This window comes from Perca fluviatilis, chromosome 1 (genome assembly GCF_010015445.1).
Source record: "Perca fluviatilis chromosome 1, GENO_Pfluv_1.0, whole genome shotgun sequence".
Classification (NCBI taxonomy): domain Eukaryota; kingdom Metazoa; phylum Chordata; class Actinopteri; order Perciformes; family Percidae; genus Perca; species Perca fluviatilis.
Genome location: NC_053112.1, coordinates 48,532,074 through 48,554,650, shown reverse-complemented (window position 1 = coordinate 48,554,650; position 22,577 = coordinate 48,532,074). Strand labels below are relative to the sequence as shown.

General features: G+C 41.1%; 1 protein-coding gene across 1 annotated transcript in view; it reads right to left on the bottom strand.

Moving 5' to 3' along the window:
• The window catches only part of LOC120564817 (sodium/potassium/calcium exchanger 3-like), a 111,815-nt gene that overhangs the window by 54,629 nt on the left and 34,609 nt on the right, over positions 1-22,577 (bottom strand). The window contains exon 3 of the mRNA XM_039810075.1: positions 7,067-7,143. Within this exon, the coding sequence (XP_039666009.1) occupies positions 7,067-7,143 (77 nt within the window). The remainder of the gene's footprint in view (positions 1-7,066; positions 7,144-22,577) is intronic.

Below are 22,577 nucleotides of genomic sequence, written 5' to 3'. Positions count from 1 at the left end.
AAGACAGATAGCGATGATCAAGAGAGAAAATGTCAGGTAGTGACGACAGACTGACGGGGAAGGTGTAAACAAAGGAACGCCTTGAATATCCTTACACTTTGTAATAATGAAGCCCTTCAAAGACCTGCTTAAAGCAAGAATGGCACGGAGAGTGAATATTCCTCTTTCCTTAATGCTCAGTACTGAGTCACATTTGACTTTGCTCCGGGAGCTTTTCTATTTCCTGTTTCTGAAAGCAGGTGCGAGTCACAGGGAATCCTGATAACTGGGTTTAATCCTGATTCAGATTTGAGGTAGAGATGGAGGGAATAGCTGTCATCACTATCTCAAGCCTACTTTAGCTATGAGTGGACAGAGCGTGCATCCCAAATGTAAATTTGTGTGCATGTTTTTTTTATCTTGCATGGAATTGTGTTTTGTGTTTTTGAGAGCAAATCTTTTCTGAGAAGAGATGATTAATGAGCTGTGCAGAGTTGAGGGGGGGGTCAGCGGTAAAGCTGTCAAGGGAACAGCAGCTGGAAATAAAATACTGTGATATTAAAATTCAGCTCTAACATAAAAGCGTCTTTTCTGTCTCCAAGCCGAATCCAATACCAGTCACACACGTGATCAATGACAATCTCTGACTGACAGTGGAATCAGTTCACAGCAGCTTCACTTCACAAGATAAAGACGGCATATCCAGTTTAAATCAGCATCCCTGAACCGAGATCATATGCTACTACAGGTGCAGCATAATGCAACATAAGCCACATGCTGACATGACATCTGTTCTGTAATTTTTTAATAGCATTTTCAGATTTAAATTTTTTTTTTATGATTTGACTTCACAGGGAATATATATTTGAGCCTGCGGTACTGTAGGCATACTGTCTGACCCAAACGGAATCTGTGGATTTCTTTTTCTTTTTTTTTCTTCTTTTTAGTTTTCAGCGGCGATCCTGTGGAATTTAGCGGACTGACTTTCTGCTTTGGGTGGAGATTTGTTTTTTTGTTTTTTTTAAATGTAATTTGTTTCTTAGGAAAGCTTTCTTGCACACCTCTTTTGTCGGCCAGGTGCGTAGGATGTGACCCAAAGTAGCAGATCAGAAACTTAGAAAAAGTCCCGCACACTGACTATTACGCAAGGAATCATTTATTTAGGAAATACAACGTTTCGGTCTTAGACCTTACCTGATGAAGGTAAGGTCTAAATAAATGTAATTTGTTTAAAATCTGCGGAAAATTATGTGAAATTCTGCATCCGCAGACTCTGTGTGGCTCTGCTGATTAACAGTAAAAGGGAGCAGCTGCAGATGAAGAGAGGGCTGCCAGCATATTTAAACTACTATTTAAACTATTTTTTTTCTGGCTGCTGCAGTATAAAGCAGAAGTGGGACAAAGTCTTTGTTTTGCAAGTCACAAGTAAGTCTAAAGTCTTGGCTATTAGGTCCCAAGTCAAGTTCCAGCATGACCTAAGCAAAGACCAAGTGGTAAACTTTGTCTTTCAGATCCCAAATAAGACACAAAAAGAAGCTTAAAAGACCTTAAAAAACTTAAAATCAAAAAGATCAGGTGTGCCATGGTATGCTATTCATTACATTTGAAAGGGATAATCTGAGCCATCATTTGTTGTCTGTCTTGCTGTTAAACTGTAATAACTAGAATTACCACCTTGCTGTTGTATGCCTACGCCAACCAGTCAAGTTGCAGTAACTTCCATGTCTGTCCAGAAACATAATATATGTAGTGAAGATTTGAAGTGATTTAATAAAAGGTATTGATTGATTTTTGGGCAAAACACGGATGCTTCACGCACATCTTCAACCTGGCAGCAGAGAATATCTAAAGTTTAGATCTTGTTTTAATCTTGAAACTGTGGTGATGGTTTAGATTCTAAACCATCACCACAGTTTCAAGATTAGTGTCACCAACTAAGGCTGGGCGATAGGGAGAAAATCAGATATCACGATATTCTTGACCAAATACCACGATATCGATATTGCGGCGATATTCTAGGGTTGACAATTGGTGCTTCAACAAAACTAGTGTTGTGCCCGTTGAAAACGGGCTGATTGTTTGGCCTGTGGTGTTGCTGCTTGTAGAATTTATCAAAACCAAAGTGTACCCCCAAATGACTTACAGAAGGACCCTGAACCGCCTAACATGCAACCCGTATAGCCTAGGCTACTATCTATTGACTTAGCGTAGGCTACGTCTATATCAGAGACATAAGACATAGGCGCCGATTCTGTGGGTGCTCCGGAGTTCGAGCACCCACGGAAAATACAGAGCATCCACTGAGCACCCATGTATGCCAGACTGCCAGTAGGCTACATTGATTTAAAATTAAACATTGCAATTGGTGCTAAGTGGAGCGTGATTGGTTATGTCGCTGTCAGTCCCCTGCTCCATATCCCTATCTACCAATCACAGCGTCTCTTGGATGAAAACGCCTCCATCCCCCCCACAGTGCGTGCATGTGCGTTAAGTAGTGAGAATTAAATGGACAGATTTTTTAATAAATTATTAAAAGATCAAACCTAATGATGCAAGTGCATCAATGACATCCACCACCAGTGCAGAGAGTTCTTAATTTCCCACGAAGCTGATCGCGGTTGATACCCCAGAATCGGTTACTGCACGCTAGATACAGAGCACCGCGAGCTGCCGGTCGTGGTGCTCCGTCAGGTCAGCGGTAGTTGGTGGTCTAGTTACCCCAGGGCAAAAGCCAATGTGTGCTTCTTTTACCTATATATTTAACGATATCTTTTGCATTTCTTATCCAAATAACGCGAACTTGGCACTGCACTTACTCATGCCCATAGCAAGACACCTGTCAAGTTTGAAATCCATCGGACTAACGGTTCGAGAGATATGTGCTTAACACCCACACACACACACACCCACACACACACACACACACATAGACAGAAAGACGTTCCTGGAATTATAGATAGATATCTTCACACTTAGATTTTAGATATATAATCATCAGTAATGTGGACATAGTGTCTAAGTGGGGAAAAGGCAAATAATAGAACAGCTAGAACAGTCTGATGTGTTCAGAAAATGACATCCCTTTACTGTAATGCAACCTTTAAAACCAGGAAAAGACAACACTTATGTCATATCACAATATTACGATATCTAAAATCTAAGACGATATCTAGTTTCATATCACGATATCGATATAATATCAATATATTGCCCAGCCCTATCACCAACTCAGTATCTGACCAAACATGTCCCCTTCTGTTCCTGAGTTATGGCGTTCCATAACGGCTAGAAAAGTGTTTTTGCATTATGATGTCACAATGAAGTTGAACTTTGAGCTTTTGGATATAAAATCTCGTCACTTTATCATTTTATCCTATTAGACATTTTTGTGAAATGTTGTCATAATTAGCGTAGGAGTTCCTGAGTTATAGCCAAAAATGCGTTTTGTGAGGTCACAGTGACTTTGACCTTTAACTTTCAAAATTCTAATCAGTTCATCCATGAGCTCAAGTGGAAGTCTGTGCCAAATAAAAAAAAAAAGAATCCCTCCATGGGTTCCTGAGACAAAGTCTTCACAAGAATAGGAAGGACAACCCGAAAACACGGCTATCGCCAACGCAGAGACATAAAAATAATCGGTTACACTTTACTTGAAGCTATCTACATAAGAGTGACATTACACTGTCATGAACGTGTCATAAACATTATAAACAAGTCATAAACGTTTATGACATAACGCTTCTTTTAGTAAGTGTCTGTTTTTGTCATGACAAGTTATGGTTAGGGTTAGGGTTCATGTGCCATGACAGTGTCATGTGTTCATGACAGTGTCATGTCACTCTTATGTAGATACCTTCAATTCATTTTTTAATAGTGTTACCTAATAATCTTTGTGAGTGAATAAAGACCATTCTGACTGCTAATAAAGAATGTGAGATGCAGGCTCCAGAAAAGGATAGTAAGGTCTTAAGGTCCTTACGAGTATTTGGTAACACTTTATTTGAAAGGGTGTGCATAAGACTGACATGACGCCGTCATAACTATGACATGACACCTAGCATGAACACGAAGGAGTCTTTTTGAATGTTGACTGTTGTCATTAATTGCATTCAGTAAATTATGACACTTTAAATACTAATGTTAAATGCTAATGTTAGCATTGTTTGAGATGTTTGTGTTGTGACAACTTGACATTAACGAAGACAAAAACCTCTGAGTTAAAACAACTTGACATTAAGCAAGACAATATAACCTATAATATAGGTTATATCATATAATATCATAAATATGTCATAGCAGGCATAATTATCAAACTTTAAGAAACTATTTGGCTCTATGTGTTAGCATCACATTAAACTGTGATTAACGCTCAACATATTAACAGTTTCCACACTGTAAAATTATCAGGGTGGTTCTCTAAAAATGTAAGTTCAATTGTGCCTTAAAATGTGAGTAAAGCCAACATTAAGAATAGTGTTGTTAACCCACAAAGTTAATTATAAATATGTTTAATTAATGATATTTATTGTTTGAACTTGATACTGTATTTAAAACAACTATCAATACTACATTGTCACCAAGACTTGTCTTGTCAACAAAAATACAATTGTATGCTATTCAACTACGAAGTAATTAAGAAGATGTTTAATTAATAATAATTTATTGAATTGATACTGTGAGTTAAAACAACATATACTTACATTGTATATCAAGGAAACTTGCTTCCTTTGTTAAACAAACATACAATTTTACATTTAATTTCAACTAACTGTATTTTCACTTTCAAGTTAGGTGTACTATGTTTTAAGGCAGCAATTGAACTTATACTTCAACTTAAGCAGACTAATGTTTTTACTAAAAATCACACACTGTAATAAATTTCATGGTAGTTTTAGAAATGAAAGTTCACCTCACCTTGAAAATCAAGTTCACTCAACTTGAAACTGCTTTTTCAACTTAGAAATTAAAGTTAATGAGGGTGATGTAACTACAGTGTTCTAGTTTTGTTAAAGTTGTTATTTTAGTTATTTAACTTTTAATTACTTAGTTTAACTCATACTTTAAGTTAAAACAAATAAATTACTTTCTTTAATAATGCAAGAAACCTTCCTTGCCTAGTATAACAGACATACTTTTCTGCTTTATTACAACTCACTTAAAGTTACAATAACATAACCACATTTACAGTGGAGATAGTGTGGTGCTTGGGTACAGCCCCAGAGCCCCATGCAAAATAGTGGTCCCCTAAAGCTCTGATCTTGCATCACTTGTGCTAATGAAGTGACACACTGCAGATTAATAGCTGAAGAAAGCTATTACTGCTCAAGTCTAATGCTGAATACTCCACTCTTCTTATCAAACATAACAGTCACTTAACTCATGGTTACAAATGTAAACCAGCACAACAATGACAATTACAGGCAACAAAACACTACATTCAAGCACACGTTAAAAACGAATCAAACACAACAATTCAAACTTAGCAATTTTAACAAATTATTCATATAATTCAATAAAATACCTATGTAAGTTGGGCTAATAGACTTTTAAATACAGTAATTTCAATAGAGAAGAGGAAATGACAAATTCACAAAAGCTTTGACAGTATCTCCCAATCTGAACTTTTTATAATTTGCATTACATTTATATACATTTACTGGCTTTAACTATTGTAAGACAGGTATAAACACCATTAAAACACATATAAAACAAATAAAAAAAAATTAAATAGCAATAGCAATTAAATAATATATTAGTTCAGTAAAAAAAATAAAAATAAATGGTTGTACTTTTTACAGTGCATAGTCATTAGTTGCAGCCTCAGTTTAATACCTTTTTTAAAGGCACTTGAGAAATAAATCCGGTTTTCATAGGGCATATTATGCTGAGTATGAGGAGAAACTGTCACTGCTTTTATTTAGCTTGTTCTCTGGTTTACTTCCTACAAACCTGTTTGAGGGAATTTTTGTGATTGTATTGCATGTTAGTTCAAACACATGCAGTCACAGTGGGCAATCTCATTTCCTCAGTTCTGGCCCAATTTCTCTTTTTCCAAAAAAAAATAGAACGGTGGAAAGGTACAACAGCATAACAACTATACAACAACCTCTGCAGGTAGAAGCCCTGATTGTCTTTCCTGAAACTCACAGAGCGTTGTTCTCTCCAAAAAGCCAAGTACGCTAAAACCTGCTGTGAAATGAGATATAGAGTACATTTTTTTTAAAGGTTAGACATCACAGGGAAATAGTTTGTGATGATATACTGTATTTTCTTTTTGGCTTTTTTGTTATTTTAATATCTAAGCATCCTAGAAAAGGTTACTTCCATTTGCCCTACTGCAGCAGGAAAAGGCTAACTCAGAGGGTGGGCACACTGTAAGTAGTGACATTGCCTATAATGTCAGAAACATACTAGCAAAATGGTCCATTCTGTATCTTAGCGCTCTGTTTATACACAGCAATGTTCCCGGGAGATGCTGCTCTGCTGGCATGAGTTTCCATTACAGTCAGCCCCCACCCCAGAGACTATCAGCACAACACAACATGGGTCATCATGTACTGGAACATTTTGCCTGCCATGTGCCAGTCATATAAGAGTGACGGCAGAGAGGGGCTCCATATTGACCCCTGCTGGGCCATGCTGGAGAGGCCAGTGGAGCTGGTCATGCATGTGCTGAACCAATACTGCCAGAGGAGAAGAGAAGAGAAGAGAAGAGAAGAGAAGAGAAGAGAAGAGAAGAGAAGAGAAGAGAAGAGAGGTTTTTAAAGTCCCTTTATTGGACCATTTTCAGAGAAGAATCACAATCAAAACAATCAAAACCAAGTCAAGAAAAGAAAAACACAAAAAAAAAACTGTCAAACAAATAAAAATGTGCTTTCTTAATAAAAAAAATATTCTCCATCCTCCCCCACAGACTATAAACCCCCCCCCCCTCTGAATTGTCGCCGATCCAGACTAGTATTGGCATGACATTTGTTGATGTTGATGTGATGTAAAAGGTCACTTGGGCAATTATTCACAGTCTCACATGTCAACACACACGCACCTGCACATGAATTCAGAGTTGTATTCTTGAAGGTAAACTTACACAAAGGACATGCAGCGCCACAGCTCCTTCTGTTCTCTCCTTGTGTGTGAACAGGTCTGTAGGGAACTCGTGCAGAGCTGGAAGAGATAGACACATAGGGTTAAAACAGTTCATATACAGTATGCAAGTGCTAATGTGTGTGTTTCTGCAGAGCGTGGTACAGTACAGGGAACATGTTTCCAATGCACAGCAGAGGTCAGCCCTATGGGAAAAGAAACCCATCGAAATCCTGTGTACTGACAAGGAGCCTTGGCCAGAGAAGACCTTTCCTTTTTGTGTGACAGTCGAACTGTGCCCTGCCAAGGTCTGTGTATGGGCACCTCTGAGAGTGACGAGAGGAGACTAGGGAAATGGAAAAAGGGAGCACTAGGAGGACAAAGCGAGGGCAAAGAGGAGAGAGAGCATTTTCTAAAATAGAGCAAGGGATATTTAGGGTACAGCAAGTGGAATGGAGAGCAAAGGAGAAAAAAGGGAAAAAGGGTGGTGGGAGTTTAACTGCAATGTGCAAACTGCACTTCTCTGCATGGGAATGTGTGCCCAATTGAGCAAGCGATGGAGAGAGCAAGATTGAAAGAAACGTGGAAAGTTGGCAGACAGAGAGTGTGTGAAAGAAAACAGACAGAAAAAAAGAGGCCCGAGTTATTCTACCCCCTCTCCATGGCTTCTTGACTTCCTCCCCTCTCTCAGCCTCACAGTCACGGGCAGTGACAGGCGCTTGGCTGCCGGAGAGTGCTGAGGAACCTTTGCCTCTCACCCCTGAAGCATCAAGTCACCCCTGTCATCATTTCCTCCCACACAAATCAGGAGCCCATTCACAGGCCACTGCTAACATCTGTTACATATTCCAGCACCTACACTATTCCAGCCAGGCACAGAGTTGGGCTTAATCGGAATCAGAAATATGTTATTGACAGGGGGGAACTACTCTCTACCATCACCAATGTGTAGCACCCACCTAGGGTGATGCACGGCAGCCTTACAACGCCAGACATTCACCACACATCAGCCTTGTAGAGAGGGAAGGGAACATGTTTTTAGGGGTGGGGGAAACCAGAGCACCGGCACACCCGGGGGGAAAGCCACGCATGCAAATTTTAAATTTGCATGTTCAAATTTTACCAGCCACTCAGTACACCACCATTGTTTTTTGGTTGGTCAGAAAAAAAAAAATCTACCAGTCACTTTTTTATTTTTCCAGCATTAGGCTGGTAAATGGTGCTTATTTTGGACCCTGGTTGGTTCTGTCTGTTTGTGTGACACAATTATAATGCGAACCATCCTGGTTAAATAAAGGGCAAATTAAATACTTTAAAGGTCCAGTGTGTAACGTGCTTAGTTGTTCATTCTCAAAATCTGTGTTGCCTGTTCATAAACTTGTCCTTTTTCATAAATAATTACCACCACCATCAATTCCAAGTATTCCTATTGGCCTGAAATTTTACATTTGCATTCGAATGAACTGGGGTAGACACTCCATATTCATACGCCATCTTGAAATACGTTAGCCGGTGAGGGACATACAGGACGTACTGCTCCGCCTTTTGCGTTTTCGCTGTCACATGATAAACTCACAGGTGCTGCTAATGGGTGTCGTAGCTTCCCGGCCCCGGCAAGTTTGAAGAAGGAAACCTGGAGGATCACACGTATTCAAAATCCAAATTTCAGCAACAGGAGTCTTCGCCCAGAAAAAAAGAAAAAGTATACCAAAAGGAGCATGAGACCGTCTTTTTGAAGAGTGAAGGCTACCGTAGCTGTAATACGTACTTTGAACTGCGTGGTGCGAGAGAGTTGATTGCGATATATGATCTCAACGCTAGATGGGAGAAATTCCTACACACTGGACCTTTAATGAGATGGTTTAATGTTTAAAAAAGAAAGAAAAAGGCAATTACTGTAAATTATTGACAAATCATTGTCAACAACACACTACAGTACAAGCCATATTTTCACAGGAGGAGTTTGAAGTGATGAAAACAAGTTATTTTTAATGGAGTGGTGCACTGAGCTAAATGCTAACTTCAGCATGCTAACATACTGACAATGAAACATGCTAACATGCTTATGTTTTGCAGATGAACGTTATCGTCGTTACCATTATGTGTATATATTTAGAATGTCAACATATTATAGCACATTTGCTGACTAATGTTATTAGTGTTGCATGTATTCTGTCTAACACCAAAGTGCTGGACAAAAGTGAAGTTTTGACCTGATAATGAGGTCCAATTATCATTGATCTGGGAATGAGAACCGTCTGCACACCCTGCACGCTGTTTTTGGCTAGGGGTTACACACCCATCTGGGGCCCAAAAGCTCTTTGTTGACACCCAGAAACCTCCCGCAGACAATAAAATATGAAGTAAAGAGAGAAATCAGGCAGAAGGCAGGGTCTCTGCAGATACAGACACTGCTACACACTTCTAGTGGGTCATAAGTGATGATTGAAAATGATTACTTTTGTATTAGTCTTAGTACTATTGTTAGTGAAATACTGCATATTATACCTTTAACTAATTACTTCTAAAACAAATTTTTTGAAACACTGCATTAGCCTGGATTGCAGGGCTTCTGCTAATGACAACAGGCTTTTCTAATTGATTACCATAAAAGGACATTATTGCTATCAAAAGCTGTGGGTTTGGAGGATAATTACTAACAGACCGCATCTAGGGCAGGGCAATATATCAATATTATATCAATATCGATACATGAGGCAAGATATCATCTTAGATTTTGGATATCGTAATATCGCGATATGACACAAGTATTGTCTTGTCCTGGTTTTAAAGGCTGCATTACAGTAAAGTGATGTCATTTTCTGAACTTACCAGACTAGTGTTCTAGCTGTTTTATTATTTGCCTTTATCCACTTAGTCATTATATCCATACTACTGATGATTATTTATCAAAAATCTCACTGTGTAACTGTGTAAATATTTTGGGAAAGCACAAATAGTCAACCCTACAATATCGCCACGATATCGATATCGATGCATTTGGTCAAAATATGGTGATATTTGATTTTCTCCATATCGTCCAGCTCTAACTGCATCTCTTATGAAATGGACGAACTAAGTAGTACATATGGGAGTGAGGAGTGACAGGAAACACAGAGACAGAGAGGGGAGGATGACATGAGACAAAGGTTTGAATCAGGAACATCAAGGTTGCATGGTATGCATCTTACAGAGCGTGGGGAGGCCTTCTGCATCACTCACGCCCACTCGAGAGACAGAAAGGCTAACCATAAGTGAAATGAATGAATGAATAAACCAAGTGAGTAAGGAGTAGTTGAGTTGTTTATCATTCCACCTTCATTTAGTCACTCTAATTTCAGTCTAAACTCCTTCACAACATGTTGCAGGAGGAAGAGAGCGGAAAGAATAGTTCACTACTTTCCCACTCTTTACTCCCACTCTCCCTCCCGTTTTGTACTCTGTTGACCTATTTGCATCTACAGCATCTCGCTGTTTGAGTGGCTGCAGTCCTCCTCTGCACTATGTTCCACTGATAAACCTTCTTAAGTCTAAGCCAATGCAGAGCAGCCTGTAAAAAAAGCCAGAGAGGGTACGAAGCAGCCGAGCAGACGGCCATCAGCCACAGCTGGATGTGTTTAATATTTACTGTTACATGCCGGCGTTAGCTAGCTCAAACTCAATCCAGCTGAAATGCCAGGCTAGTGTGTGAAGGGAAACAACAAGCAGCACTCATGACATGAATGAGGGCTTCATGTAGATGACAAGCAGAAATGACAAAAAAAATGGAACCAAATTAGCAGAATGCTGACGCTGACTCTCGTGAATTCTTCAAAGAGCCCGCAGATAAAAACCCTAGTGCTAATTATGTTCTAAGAAGCATGAAGCCCAATTTCCCATGAGAGGTAGTAAGTACATGTGCGGATGTGATGCAGAACCGCATACTCCCACAAGAAACCCACTGAGCCTTCATGTAAACAAGGTGTTTAATACACAACGCTCAAAGGTTCCACTTCTCAGCACCTCGCTCTCGTTAAATGTGAATCAGAAAAACATGCTCACCATGTCACAGTGCTGTGTAGATATGTCCTATGTCTGTAATTACATTTAGATTGGGAATTTTCATATATTAACAGAAAACAGAGACTCATATGAGAAGACAAAAACAGACAAAGTAGAAACAAAAAGTTCATAAAAGAAACAGGGCATATTTAACTCTGAGGTCTAAGGCCTTTTTTCCCATCTTTTGTTCGCCTGGCCTCCTTGTGTAATATTGCTTGTATAACCTCAACCCTGTTATGCACAATCAAGTTATAGACATCATTTCTTTCAGGAGAACCTGGGCTATCAGGATATGCATGCTGCAGGGATGTCACATGAATGTATAAATTGGTATATGACTATAGAGAAAAAACAAAAAAGACGTAAAAAAGATGTATTATTTTATTGAACGTCCCCATCGGTAATATACCAGTGAGCTCAGTCAACCAGGTGAAACTGAGGCTACATTTACATTGCTACGTTAGGGTTTAAAATGAATATCTTTTGCTACGTTTACACCTCGCGTACAGACTCCTCTGGCATTTCAGAGCCCCTAAACCAGAGACATATGAAAACTCTTCTGACCCCGTTTAGGTTTGGAATCTGCGGGGTTGTCTTGCAGTCTCAACGGCCGCAAACGGAGAACTTTGGCACCGACACTGACGCCAACGTTTCACCGCCTGATTGGGTCATGACGTCTCCATCTCTAAGACTAACAAACTAACAAAAGTTTAGAAATAATTTTTCCTTCAAAGAAGAAAGGTCAGGCACACACTAGTCTCACATTGCCAGACCTTCCTCCACAGCCCTGCGGAGTAGGGTCTGGCTAGTCCACACAGCATTCCGGGATGGGAGGAAAACGTGCTCTGGTTTATTGGCATTTCTTAAACCAATCACAATCGTCTTGGGCAGTGCTAAGTGCCGGATGGAGCTTAGCTGCAAAATAGCCTCAGGAAGGACCTTGTTTTGGTGGAACATGTGTACTTTTAAAAGTTGTTTTAGTCGTGCAACAGAAAACTCAGATTGGACAGATAGTCTAGCTAGCTGTCTGGATTTACCCTGCAGAGATCTGAGGAGCAGTTAAAGGTCCCATGGCATGGAAATTTCACTTTATGAGGTTTTTTAACATTAATATGCGTTCCACCAGCCTGCCTATGGTCCCCCAGTGGCTAGAAATGGCGATAGGTGTAAACCGAGCCCTGGGTATCCTGCTCTACCTTTGAGAAAATGAAAGCTCAGATGGGCCGATCTGGAATCTCCTCCTTATGAGGTCATAAGGCAGTTACACACCAACCAGATGGCCAACCGTCGGCACATACTAAGGAAAGCTCATTGTGGGACTGGCTCTAGTGGCTGTAATTCTGCACCAAGGCTGAATTTCGAAAAAGAGACAGATACAGTATTAGGGGACCACTAAGGTCTATATAAAAGCATCCAAAGAGCACCATGTCATGGGACCTTTAACCATAGTCCTCATAAATCCACCGGAGTTTAAAATTCCAACAGAAAGAAAGCAGAAGGTGACGGACATCTGGCCGAAATGAGGGTCATCCGGTGGAATTTGTGGCGGCACCTGAACAATCCCGAAAGTGAAACGTCGTTGATAAGCACACACTGACAAACATAACTCCTGATCTGAAAGTATTGGAAGAATTGTGAAGAGAGAACATGTTTTCTAACTGAGTAAATTAGGCAAATTGCTTGTAAATATACTAATCTTTCAAGGTGACTATACCTTTTAGCCTCCAACTGTCAAAAGACACTTCTAAGATGGATGGGGGGAATGCAGGATTGTGATATACTGGGGTATGAATAGAAGTGTCTGGTAAGCTGCTGCAGCCAGCCCCTCCTAATTTGCTGCCAATTTTTCAAGCAATTCAAAATGATGAAGTTATTCACCTTAGTATTTGCAGGAGATATGGGTAATAAGAAAAGGAGTGTTGGAAATGGAAACCCAAGGGGGAGTCTCAGTGGATAGGTCTAGTAATAATGCATGGTTTATGTAAATTTTATTTTGATATTTTGTGAACTTCTGGAACCACAGTGCTCTATTGCTGTTTTGCTAAATTCTCACTTTTACCTTTTGATGACCTAACATACAGCTGAGAAAGCACAGAGTATATGTACAGTAATTTAACACATCCACTAGTCAATTGCTGTGTCCACCGACCAGAGCAGCAGAAGTAATGTAGACAGATGTGTAGTCTCATAACACAATTTTAATACCCAGAACAATGGCAGTCAACCTGAAACAGAAACCTTACATCAGCTCAGGGAGAAGTGGACAGCGGGAAAGCAGCCAGATTGAGGTAAATGGTGCTCTACATGAGCAGATAAGACAAAGGGCTCAGCAGCTGTGTGCTGTCAAGTGGACATGGTAATGGAGACACTCGCAGTGCCAGGGGGAGTTAACCCTCATGCCCTCTTCGGTCATTTTTGTACATTTTTCTCAAGTTTTTTTTTTCATTTCGTGATCATTTTTGCTGTGTTACTTCTTATGGCATGAAATTTTGTAGGAATCCTTCTTTTCAGTCAAATTTTTTAAATCCAGTGTTTTTTACTCTTACATGTCTTTTATACTTAAATGATTCATTTTGTACCCTCTGGACACCTTCGAGGCAAAAATGTCCACGCACACAACAACTGTTATTAAATCATCATATATCAATATTTTTTTCTGCTTTTTTTTCATGAATCACTTAAACAACTTCTTACCTAATCAAAACCACCAAACATTCAATCATTTTCAGGATTTTAACCCTTTAAATGCCAGTTTATGTATTTGAAGTATGTCATTTTTATAAAAAAAAACAACAAAAAATGATTTTTTCCCATATAATGAATAATATGTAGATGGGGCTTTGGTGGGGATTAGAGGCTTGGATATGGCCAAAGATAAGCAAAAAACTGATTTGATTGCATTAGTATTTTTATGTAATTCCAGATAATCCCTCTGGACACCTTCGAGGCAAAAATGGCCCCATTGACTTACATTATAACCACATGTTTTGATCTCACTGCCTTTACAGTATAAAACCATGCATTCTGTAATATCAGCATTTCATTTGGAAGAATACTAGTCATATTTGACATTTTTACAGTATTTCACCAGATTCAACCATTTTGCCCTTGTAGGCCGATGCATGAAATTATAGTTATATTATGGAGCTGTGTGTGTGTGTGTGTGTGTGTGTGTGTGTGTGTCGCGTGCTGTGTGTGTGTGTATGTGTGTGTGTGTGTATATGTGTGTGTATGTGTGTCTGTGTGTGTGTGTGTGTGTATATATGTATATTTGTGTGTGTCTGTGGGTGGGTGGGTGTGTTGTGTGTGGGTTGGGTGTGTGTGTGTGTGTGTGTGTGTGCGTGTATGTGTGTGTGTGTTGTGTGTGTGGCATGTGTGTTTGTGTGTGTGTGTGTGTGCATGCATGTATGCATGTCTGTGTGTGAGAGAGAGTTTGTGTAAATCTGTAAACAAACAATGATAATTTTAGTGGTGAAGATATTGTGGGGGTGTGTGTGTGTGTGTGTGGAAATGTGTACCTTACTTTAGCGTGTGTGTATATGTATGTGAGCTGTGTGTGTGTGTGTGTGTGTGTGTGTGTGTGTGTGCATGCATGCGTGTTCTGTGTGTGAGAGAGAGTTTGTGTAAATCTGGGTGAAAAAAGGGCTTCTTTTGAAGGATGCATTTCATGTGTCTTTGAAGACGTGCTTGAATAAAAACATTGTCTCCTGCATTTGTTGTAAACAAAACCAACTATTAGTGTGTTGATGCACCTGGCTCTAGAGAAGGAGAAAGACCTGGAGCAAAGAGAAGGAGCCTTTATCTTCCAGCCAACTGCAGGACTCATCTGAAGATGACACAAGTTTCTGGAGTCTGACAAAATGGTCACTGGAGTCCTCCAACTCTGTGAGTGCCTCTAACCCTTCCTCTGAAAGTGGAGAGGAACCTGAAGATCCTGTCCATCCTAACATTGAATGGACAGTGAAGAATTGGCAAGTCTGGTCTCCATCTAATACTGAGACGCTGTGCAACATTCAAGCACCGAACCGGCATGATGCCAGAGCCCACGAGATATGCCATATCAAGAATCCATGATGTGGCATCCTCTTTCCAACCTTTTCTTCACTCCTGACATGATCAGCTGATTCAGGAAATGACAAACCTACACGGGAGGTGTTCATTCTCAGGATGGAGTGATGTGGATGCTCAAGAGATTTTAACATACATGGGACTTCACACTTGGCTGGTGTGTACCGGTCCAAAGGGGAATCCACCCGAGCCTGTGGGATGTCCATAGTGGGAGACCAGTCTTCAGGGCCACCATGTCCCACAAACCATTTGAAATGATAAGCGCCAGTTTACAGCACATGCAGGAGACAATGTTTTTATTCAAGCACGTCTTCAAAGACACATGAAATGCATCCTTCAAAAGATGTTTTTCAGCCCTAAAGTGATCATTGCTTGCTTACAGATTTACGCAAACTCTCACACACACACATACACATATACACACACACACACACACACACACACACACACACACACACACACACACACACACACACACACACACACACACACACACACACAGCTACATAATATAACTATAATTTCATGCATCGGCCTACAAGGGCAAAATGGTTGAATCTGGTGAAATACTGTAAAAATGTCAAATATGACTAGTTTTCTTCCAAATGAAATGCTGACATTACAGAATGCATGGTTTTATACTGTAAAGGCAGTGAGATCAAAACATGTGGTTATAATGGAAGTCAATGGGGCCATTTTTGCCTCGAAGGTGTCCAGAGGGAGTATCTGGAATTACATAAAAAATACTAATGCAATCAAATCAGTTTTGTTGCTTATCTTTGACATATCCAAGCCTCTAATCCCCACCAAAGCCCCATTCCCCTATGATTTATTTTATGGAAAATAATTAATGTTTTGTTGGGTTTTTCATAAATAATTGTTACTTCAAAGATTTAAAACTGGCATTTAAAGGGTTAAAATCCAGAAAATTATTAAATTTTTGGTAGTTTTGAGCAATTTACAAGTAGTTTAAGTGATTTATGAAAAAAAAGCAGAAAAAAATATTGATATATGATGATTTAATATCAGTTTTTTGGACATGTACATTTTTGCCTCGAAGGTGTCCAAAGGGAGTATCTGGAACTATGTAAAAAATACTAATGCAATCAAATTAATTTTGTTGCTTATCTTTGACATATCCAAGCCTCTAATCACCACCAAAGCCCCATCTAGATATTATTCATTATATGGAAAAAAAATCATTTTTTGTGTTTTTTGTAATAAAAAATGAAATACTTCAAATACATAAACTGGCATTTAAAGGGTTAAAATCCTGAAAATGATTGAATGTTTGGTAGTTTTGATTAGGTTAGAAGTTGTTTAAGTGATTTATGAAAAAAAAGCAGAAAAAATATTGATATATGATGATTTAATAACAGTTTTTGTGTGCGTGGACATTTTTGCCTCGAAGGTGTCGAGAGTAAGTTTTTTTAAGGAGGGCATGAGGGTTAAAGGCAGCCGATTCATCGCAGTTGCCTCATCCGGACCTGGACGCATAGACACACACCAAGCACCAGCCTCACTAATGCATGCTACAACCGGCTTACAGTAACTCCATGTGCTGCCATGTGTCAGGAGGCGACTCTAAGGGCGTTTTCACACCTATAGTTTGCTCTGGTCCGAATCAGTTGATGATGATTGGAGCGATTTGCCCTTGGTTCGGTTTCGTTTCACACATTGAAAAATCCAAAGCTTACCAAAATGCGCATTCACTCTTCTTAATTGGTTGGATGTGTCTCGGGAGGGAGCAAAACAAGTAAATATGGGAACAAGGTCCTGCGTTCTGGACTGGTGCATATTCCTTACATCTCCATGGTCAAACCAGCTCATTTCATTGAAATAATCAGACATTGTTTCGTGAGCGGTGTTACTACGCTCTGACTTCGTTCTGTGTCTGTCTCCAACTTTAGCAGCGGCTGGTTTGCCCACGGAAATGCAAGTGACTGCTGTCTATTTCTGTGAGAAATTGAAGCTGCTACAGTTTGCGTGTTCTGCTGCATCGCAGATTGCAAAGCACACCTGACCACAGGAGCGGCTTAGCTCAGACTTGCGGTGTACACAGTGTGTGCCGTTTGAGGTCGGATCCTTTTCTCACCACAAACAAACCGCTCCATAGTTGGATTAAAAGCGTACAGAGATCACATCCTCAAGCAGGTCTCGGTACGCTTCTTTGGTCCGCTTTTGGTTCGCATCCGAGTGCAACTGCTGCATTCACACCTGCTCAAACGAACTGCACCAAGGGGAAAAACCAATTCTAGTGCGATCCAACCGGACTAAATGAGGCTGGTGTGAAAGCCCCTTAAGTAACTCAGTTTACAGAGTCTCAATCTTGAATAATTTCATTATACATGTAGGCTATGCAGGTTTTATAGACATTTCTAGTTTTGGAATTGTGTAGAAATCCCTTGAACGAACTGAACTGAGATTGTACTGACTACATGGACACACACATCAACACAATCTTACTCTTGCTTAAACCTTCCATCATGTAGGGAAAGTGAACTGAGCACACTTTTCCCTGTGTCCCATGTCTCACTTTACGTACCCACACTGACTCCTAGGAGCTGCCCATTCATGTTCTACTGCTGGTCACTGAGCTGGCTGAGGGTTTAACAATTCAGACACACTGACAGCAGTTAGTGAGGGAGGGTAGCTTTCCTCACACACTGTGCTATACAGAGTCTTCCTGCCAGTCTGGTATTATAAGGCCACAGTCAGACTGCAGGCAAAAGTGACCCCAATCCGATTTTTTTTCATGACAGTGTAAACTGTCCAAGTCACATGGCATCCGATCTTTTCCAGTTCTGATTTGTGCCACTTTCATATGTGGTCCAAATCCGTTACAGGTCAGAATATTTTAAAAAGCACCCCCCCCGGCCCGCCCCGCCCCCCCCCCCCCCAACCCCCCCCTCCCCCCTTTTTTTGCCCCACACCAACCCCCCCCCCCCAGGAACAGCGCCAGCCTTCGATGCAAACATGGGCATAGCAGCCGACGGTGGAATTGCAACGTTTTTTCCCATAGACTTTACATGGCGAAAGACAGGTCTATATATCAGCGAATAAATGTTTTTGAGGTACATCAGCTTACATAGTACTCATTTAAATCATTATGTTTTAAAAGTTGTAACATGCAATAATAGCCAAATCCAGAGTTATATAACTAGGCATAATGAACGCACATAATGAAGGCAAGCAGACTCACAGGACTGCGCCCTGCTGAGCCACCCTGCACTGCAGGCTCATATGACGGTTCTCCCGAGTTCCTGTAGCTGTAATAATGGATATAGGCTATGGTTCATGTGGATTTTGACAAGTAACTGATAAATATTTAAAGAAACTTTAACAATGTAAGCAGAACATCTGCTTTTATCTAAAGGAGAAGTTTTTGTATTATTGAAGCACGTGGTTGGGATAGGAAACACTTGTCTTTTGAGACATCCCCAGTGTCCACTGGCATATCAGAAGTGGTCATTTCACATTTAAGGCAAGATTTAATGAAGTATTCTTGGGTTGTTTTTGTCAATGCTTATTTTTGGCATAAAAAGTCACGCAGGGGGTCCCGATCAAAGCACACTCCGTCAGATGTTGTACAGCAACCAACCCATTCATTAACACAAGGGCACATGATCACCAACATATGACAATCTATCCAAAAGAACAAAAGGTAACCAATGAAATGTCTGTTTCACAGTTTAGATCATTCACTTCTTTTTCTGAGGAGCCACTTACTCTCACCCTGTTCAAACACATGTTCATCCAGGACAACCAGGCAAAGGGGGGGGCGTTTTCAGGTCAACCAAAGATGCAAACTTGTCTTTTCAGTGTTGCCAGAAGATACCTAGGTGCAGTTACTCTACACGTACTGTACTTGGTAAACCATTGTACAGCTCACAAATTCAAGATTCAGGATTCAGGATTACTTGGTAAACCATTGTACAGCTCACAAATTCAAGATTCAGGATTCAAGATTCACAGAGCAAAGACAGTATTCCTGCTGTTCCTGGCTCAGTCTGTTCGAATAGGACTGTAGGTAGTAATCTGATAAATATTAGATCACAATGCCCCGTTTCAGGATTTGGAAAGTCTGTCGAAGTTAATTAACAATTTGTCTACAGAGCAGAAAAAATTGAGTGACTTGCACGCTCAAACGTACGCACTCACATCAGTCCACTTTGATCCGTTTCGTCAATATCAGCACTCCTGCCTGGGTGCCTGCAGGAATGTGCTTGACTTTATCCGTCTGAACACAAACTCCATAGCAACAGAGTGAGAGCCTCCTCGAGGCGGAGTGTGTTTAAGTGGCAGAAGGGAGAGGTGGGCAAAAATAATAGACTGCTAGCTTTAACCTGAAGGGAGTTGCTCCACTGCTGCAGCCGCTGCTCTGTGGTACACTTGCCATTAGCGATGAAGTTTAATGTACTACATGCAGAGCGCAGGCTGAGACGCAGTGCATTATGCATGATGTTTGGGGATAGGAAAAAAAAAAAATGACACGTGCCCTGGTGTACGATGGGATCGGTTTGGGTGTGTTGGGGGTAGTGGACAGTGAAGAGAAGGAGAGCTGACGGGGTAAACTTTTAGTGTGAGAAATACCTAAAATCTGAATTTGACAGCTCAGGCAATAATATTTCTTAACAGGCATGTTGAGGAAACAGGATGTTGGGAAAGCAAAGTGTACTGAAGAAAGAGACGTGGTTGGCCCAGGCCCCCAGGAAGTGCGTGGTGGAATTGCATCTCCCGGGCCGTCACGTTATACCCTCTGGCCCCAAAAGACTTTTTTTCCATAGACGTACATGGCGAAAGACATGTCTGTAAATCAGTGGATACCTTTTTCTTTTTAGCATCACAACCCCCCGCAAAATGGCTTGTTTTACTATCAGAATTTGGTCTGGTTTATGATCAGGAATTTGGTCTCTAGTGTGCCTGCTCAATTGGCCGCACAATGTGGAAGTAGTGCTGATCATCCCGGTAATTTATTGGCTCCATGAAGGCTTCATGCGCCACTGAGCAACTCTCACAGGAATGAACGGGGCTCCGTCACAAACACTGTATCCAGGTCTTATTATATACTGTATGTATGGGTTGGCCAGGTAATTAGCGCAGTTGTAAGAAAGGTCACTGGGTTGAACCCTTAACAGCTGCTGATGGTGCTCTGGCCCTGACTACCCGCTGGCTGTAGTACGCACACAAAAAACACACTGAACAGCAGATGGAGCAGGACACAAACCCCCATGCAAAGACACACACACACACACACACACACACACACACACACACACACACACACACACACACACAAGGCCAGTACATTTTCCATTGTTTCCCTTTCTGTAATCACCACGGTTTCCCCGTTCTTCTTCACTAGGCACAATCAGTGGCAGTCAATGTATCAATCAGCAATCAGGCTTTAGCTTGCTGGGGGACACATTCGGCCTCAGTTTGCTTCTTTCTCCTGCTGGAGCTGACTGCCCGCCTGCTCGCCCACATACCTGCACCATCCCATGCCGGTGTAATTCACCAGGCAATTTGGACGGAGCCACTGTGAGCCACTGTGAGCCACTGTGAGCCACTGAGGGGCTCTGAATCGAGATGTAGCATTACTTCTGTTGCTTGTTTTCCTCGTGCAGGAGCTCTGCACCACTTTTGCTTTTCCTTTATGCTCCACTGAACACGTTCAAACGCACAAGCGTATCCCGGTAGCTTGTAAAGATTTTGCCAAATCTCTTTTGCTTCCTATATTCATCCTCCTCAGACTCTAATTATATTCTTCCAGGCTTCTTCTGCATAATTTCTACTAGCAGTACAGTGTGCTGCAGACTGCGTGGACTATCTTTGATCTCACTCCTGCTTTATTCTTCTATCTAACAAGAGAATTGTGTCATGTTACCTTCAGATTTATTACAGGCATCAAAATCAGAAGGTACAACAGCTGAGACTTTGAGCTGCAACTAACAATGACATCATGCACTGCCTTAGATAACTGTGTTTCAAGATGGTGTCCCAGTCATTCCAATTTCAGATGCTCACCGGGTGCATATTTTGGGCCCATAGAGGATGTGCATTATAGACTTTTTCTAGCTGAGCTGGCTGACTCCCTGCACACATGAATCAAATAATTTACCTCTACAGCTTTTCTAGGCTTCAAAGGTTGGACGATTGGACCCAAAAGATACAATCTTCATAGCACAAAGAGTGACTTGTGTGTGACACTAATAAAAAATGCATTTTAATGTTTTACAGTTGTCTCTTTTGTAATGACGTGCATAGGGGAAAGTTTGCTTGCTTGTTTTCTCTGATAATGGCTCGACCCGAAAAAGACACTGGGGCGTCTCGTTTCATCCCTTCCAGTGTGTCACATTGGAAGACAACCAAATGTGTATCTGGGATCTGTGTGGTAAACCAGGGGAAACAGCCAAGCCAATCCGGTACAGGGTGCGGATCCCTAAACTCAGATTGGGGGAGGTGATAGAGGAAGTGTATTACCCAGTTCAGGTGCTGCAGCCACTAGGCACATGGCACTGGTCACACCTGCAGCCCATCAGAGAATTAGGGAAGGCAATAGGCACGTTCGAGATGAACTGCGCATCGCATGTAAAGTGGGCAAGAACAGGCGGCAGCGGTGACAAAAAGCTGTTGTCAAGTTGGACCGTTTACAGTCGTTTCTAGCAGCCTTCAGTCTGAACAGGAAGTCACAGATACACTCACATCCTGTTAGGTCCAACAATGTTCAAATGTTATCAGACCCATATATCAGCTTGTACACAGTCGCCAGTTGTTTTTATTATGACAGAGTAGCTGTTAAAATGCTCTACATGCAATCTGTTGCTGATTTTAATATACCACAGACTGCAGATGATCCATAATCGGAACGGATTTAGTCTCTCTGACTTCTAAATGTCACTATCAGCCACACATGTGTTCTGTACAGAATAAGCCTTTCAATCAGACAAATAGCAATTCAAATCCCTCCAATTCAAAATAAAAAAAGTTTGTATAAAACGTCATGTTGAGTCGATTCTGAACCAATCAGCTGAGAGCCAGGCATTTCCCATGCCCTTGGTCTTGCAGTCGGTGGAAACAAACTGCGGCGCCTGCCTTTCAAAACTGCGGCTGCCTTAATCTCGTGAGGTTATCCTTTCCCCACGTGTCCGAAACGCCAGAGCAAGTCGGGATCAAGTCAGACACAAATCTAACCGCCATGCATTGGACGGCGATCGCCGGTGATCAATTCTGCGGAGGCTGGCTCATTGGGAACAAGCCTGTTTACTGAGCCAGCTCCATGCAGCAGAGAGAAAAGTTGGGAACAAACAACCAAGCAGGCAACACCAAGCTCTAGCTTCTACTAAGAGCCAGGAAATGGGACCATCGGCCCAGGAAAAGGACTGACCCCTCTCTCTGCTCTACCT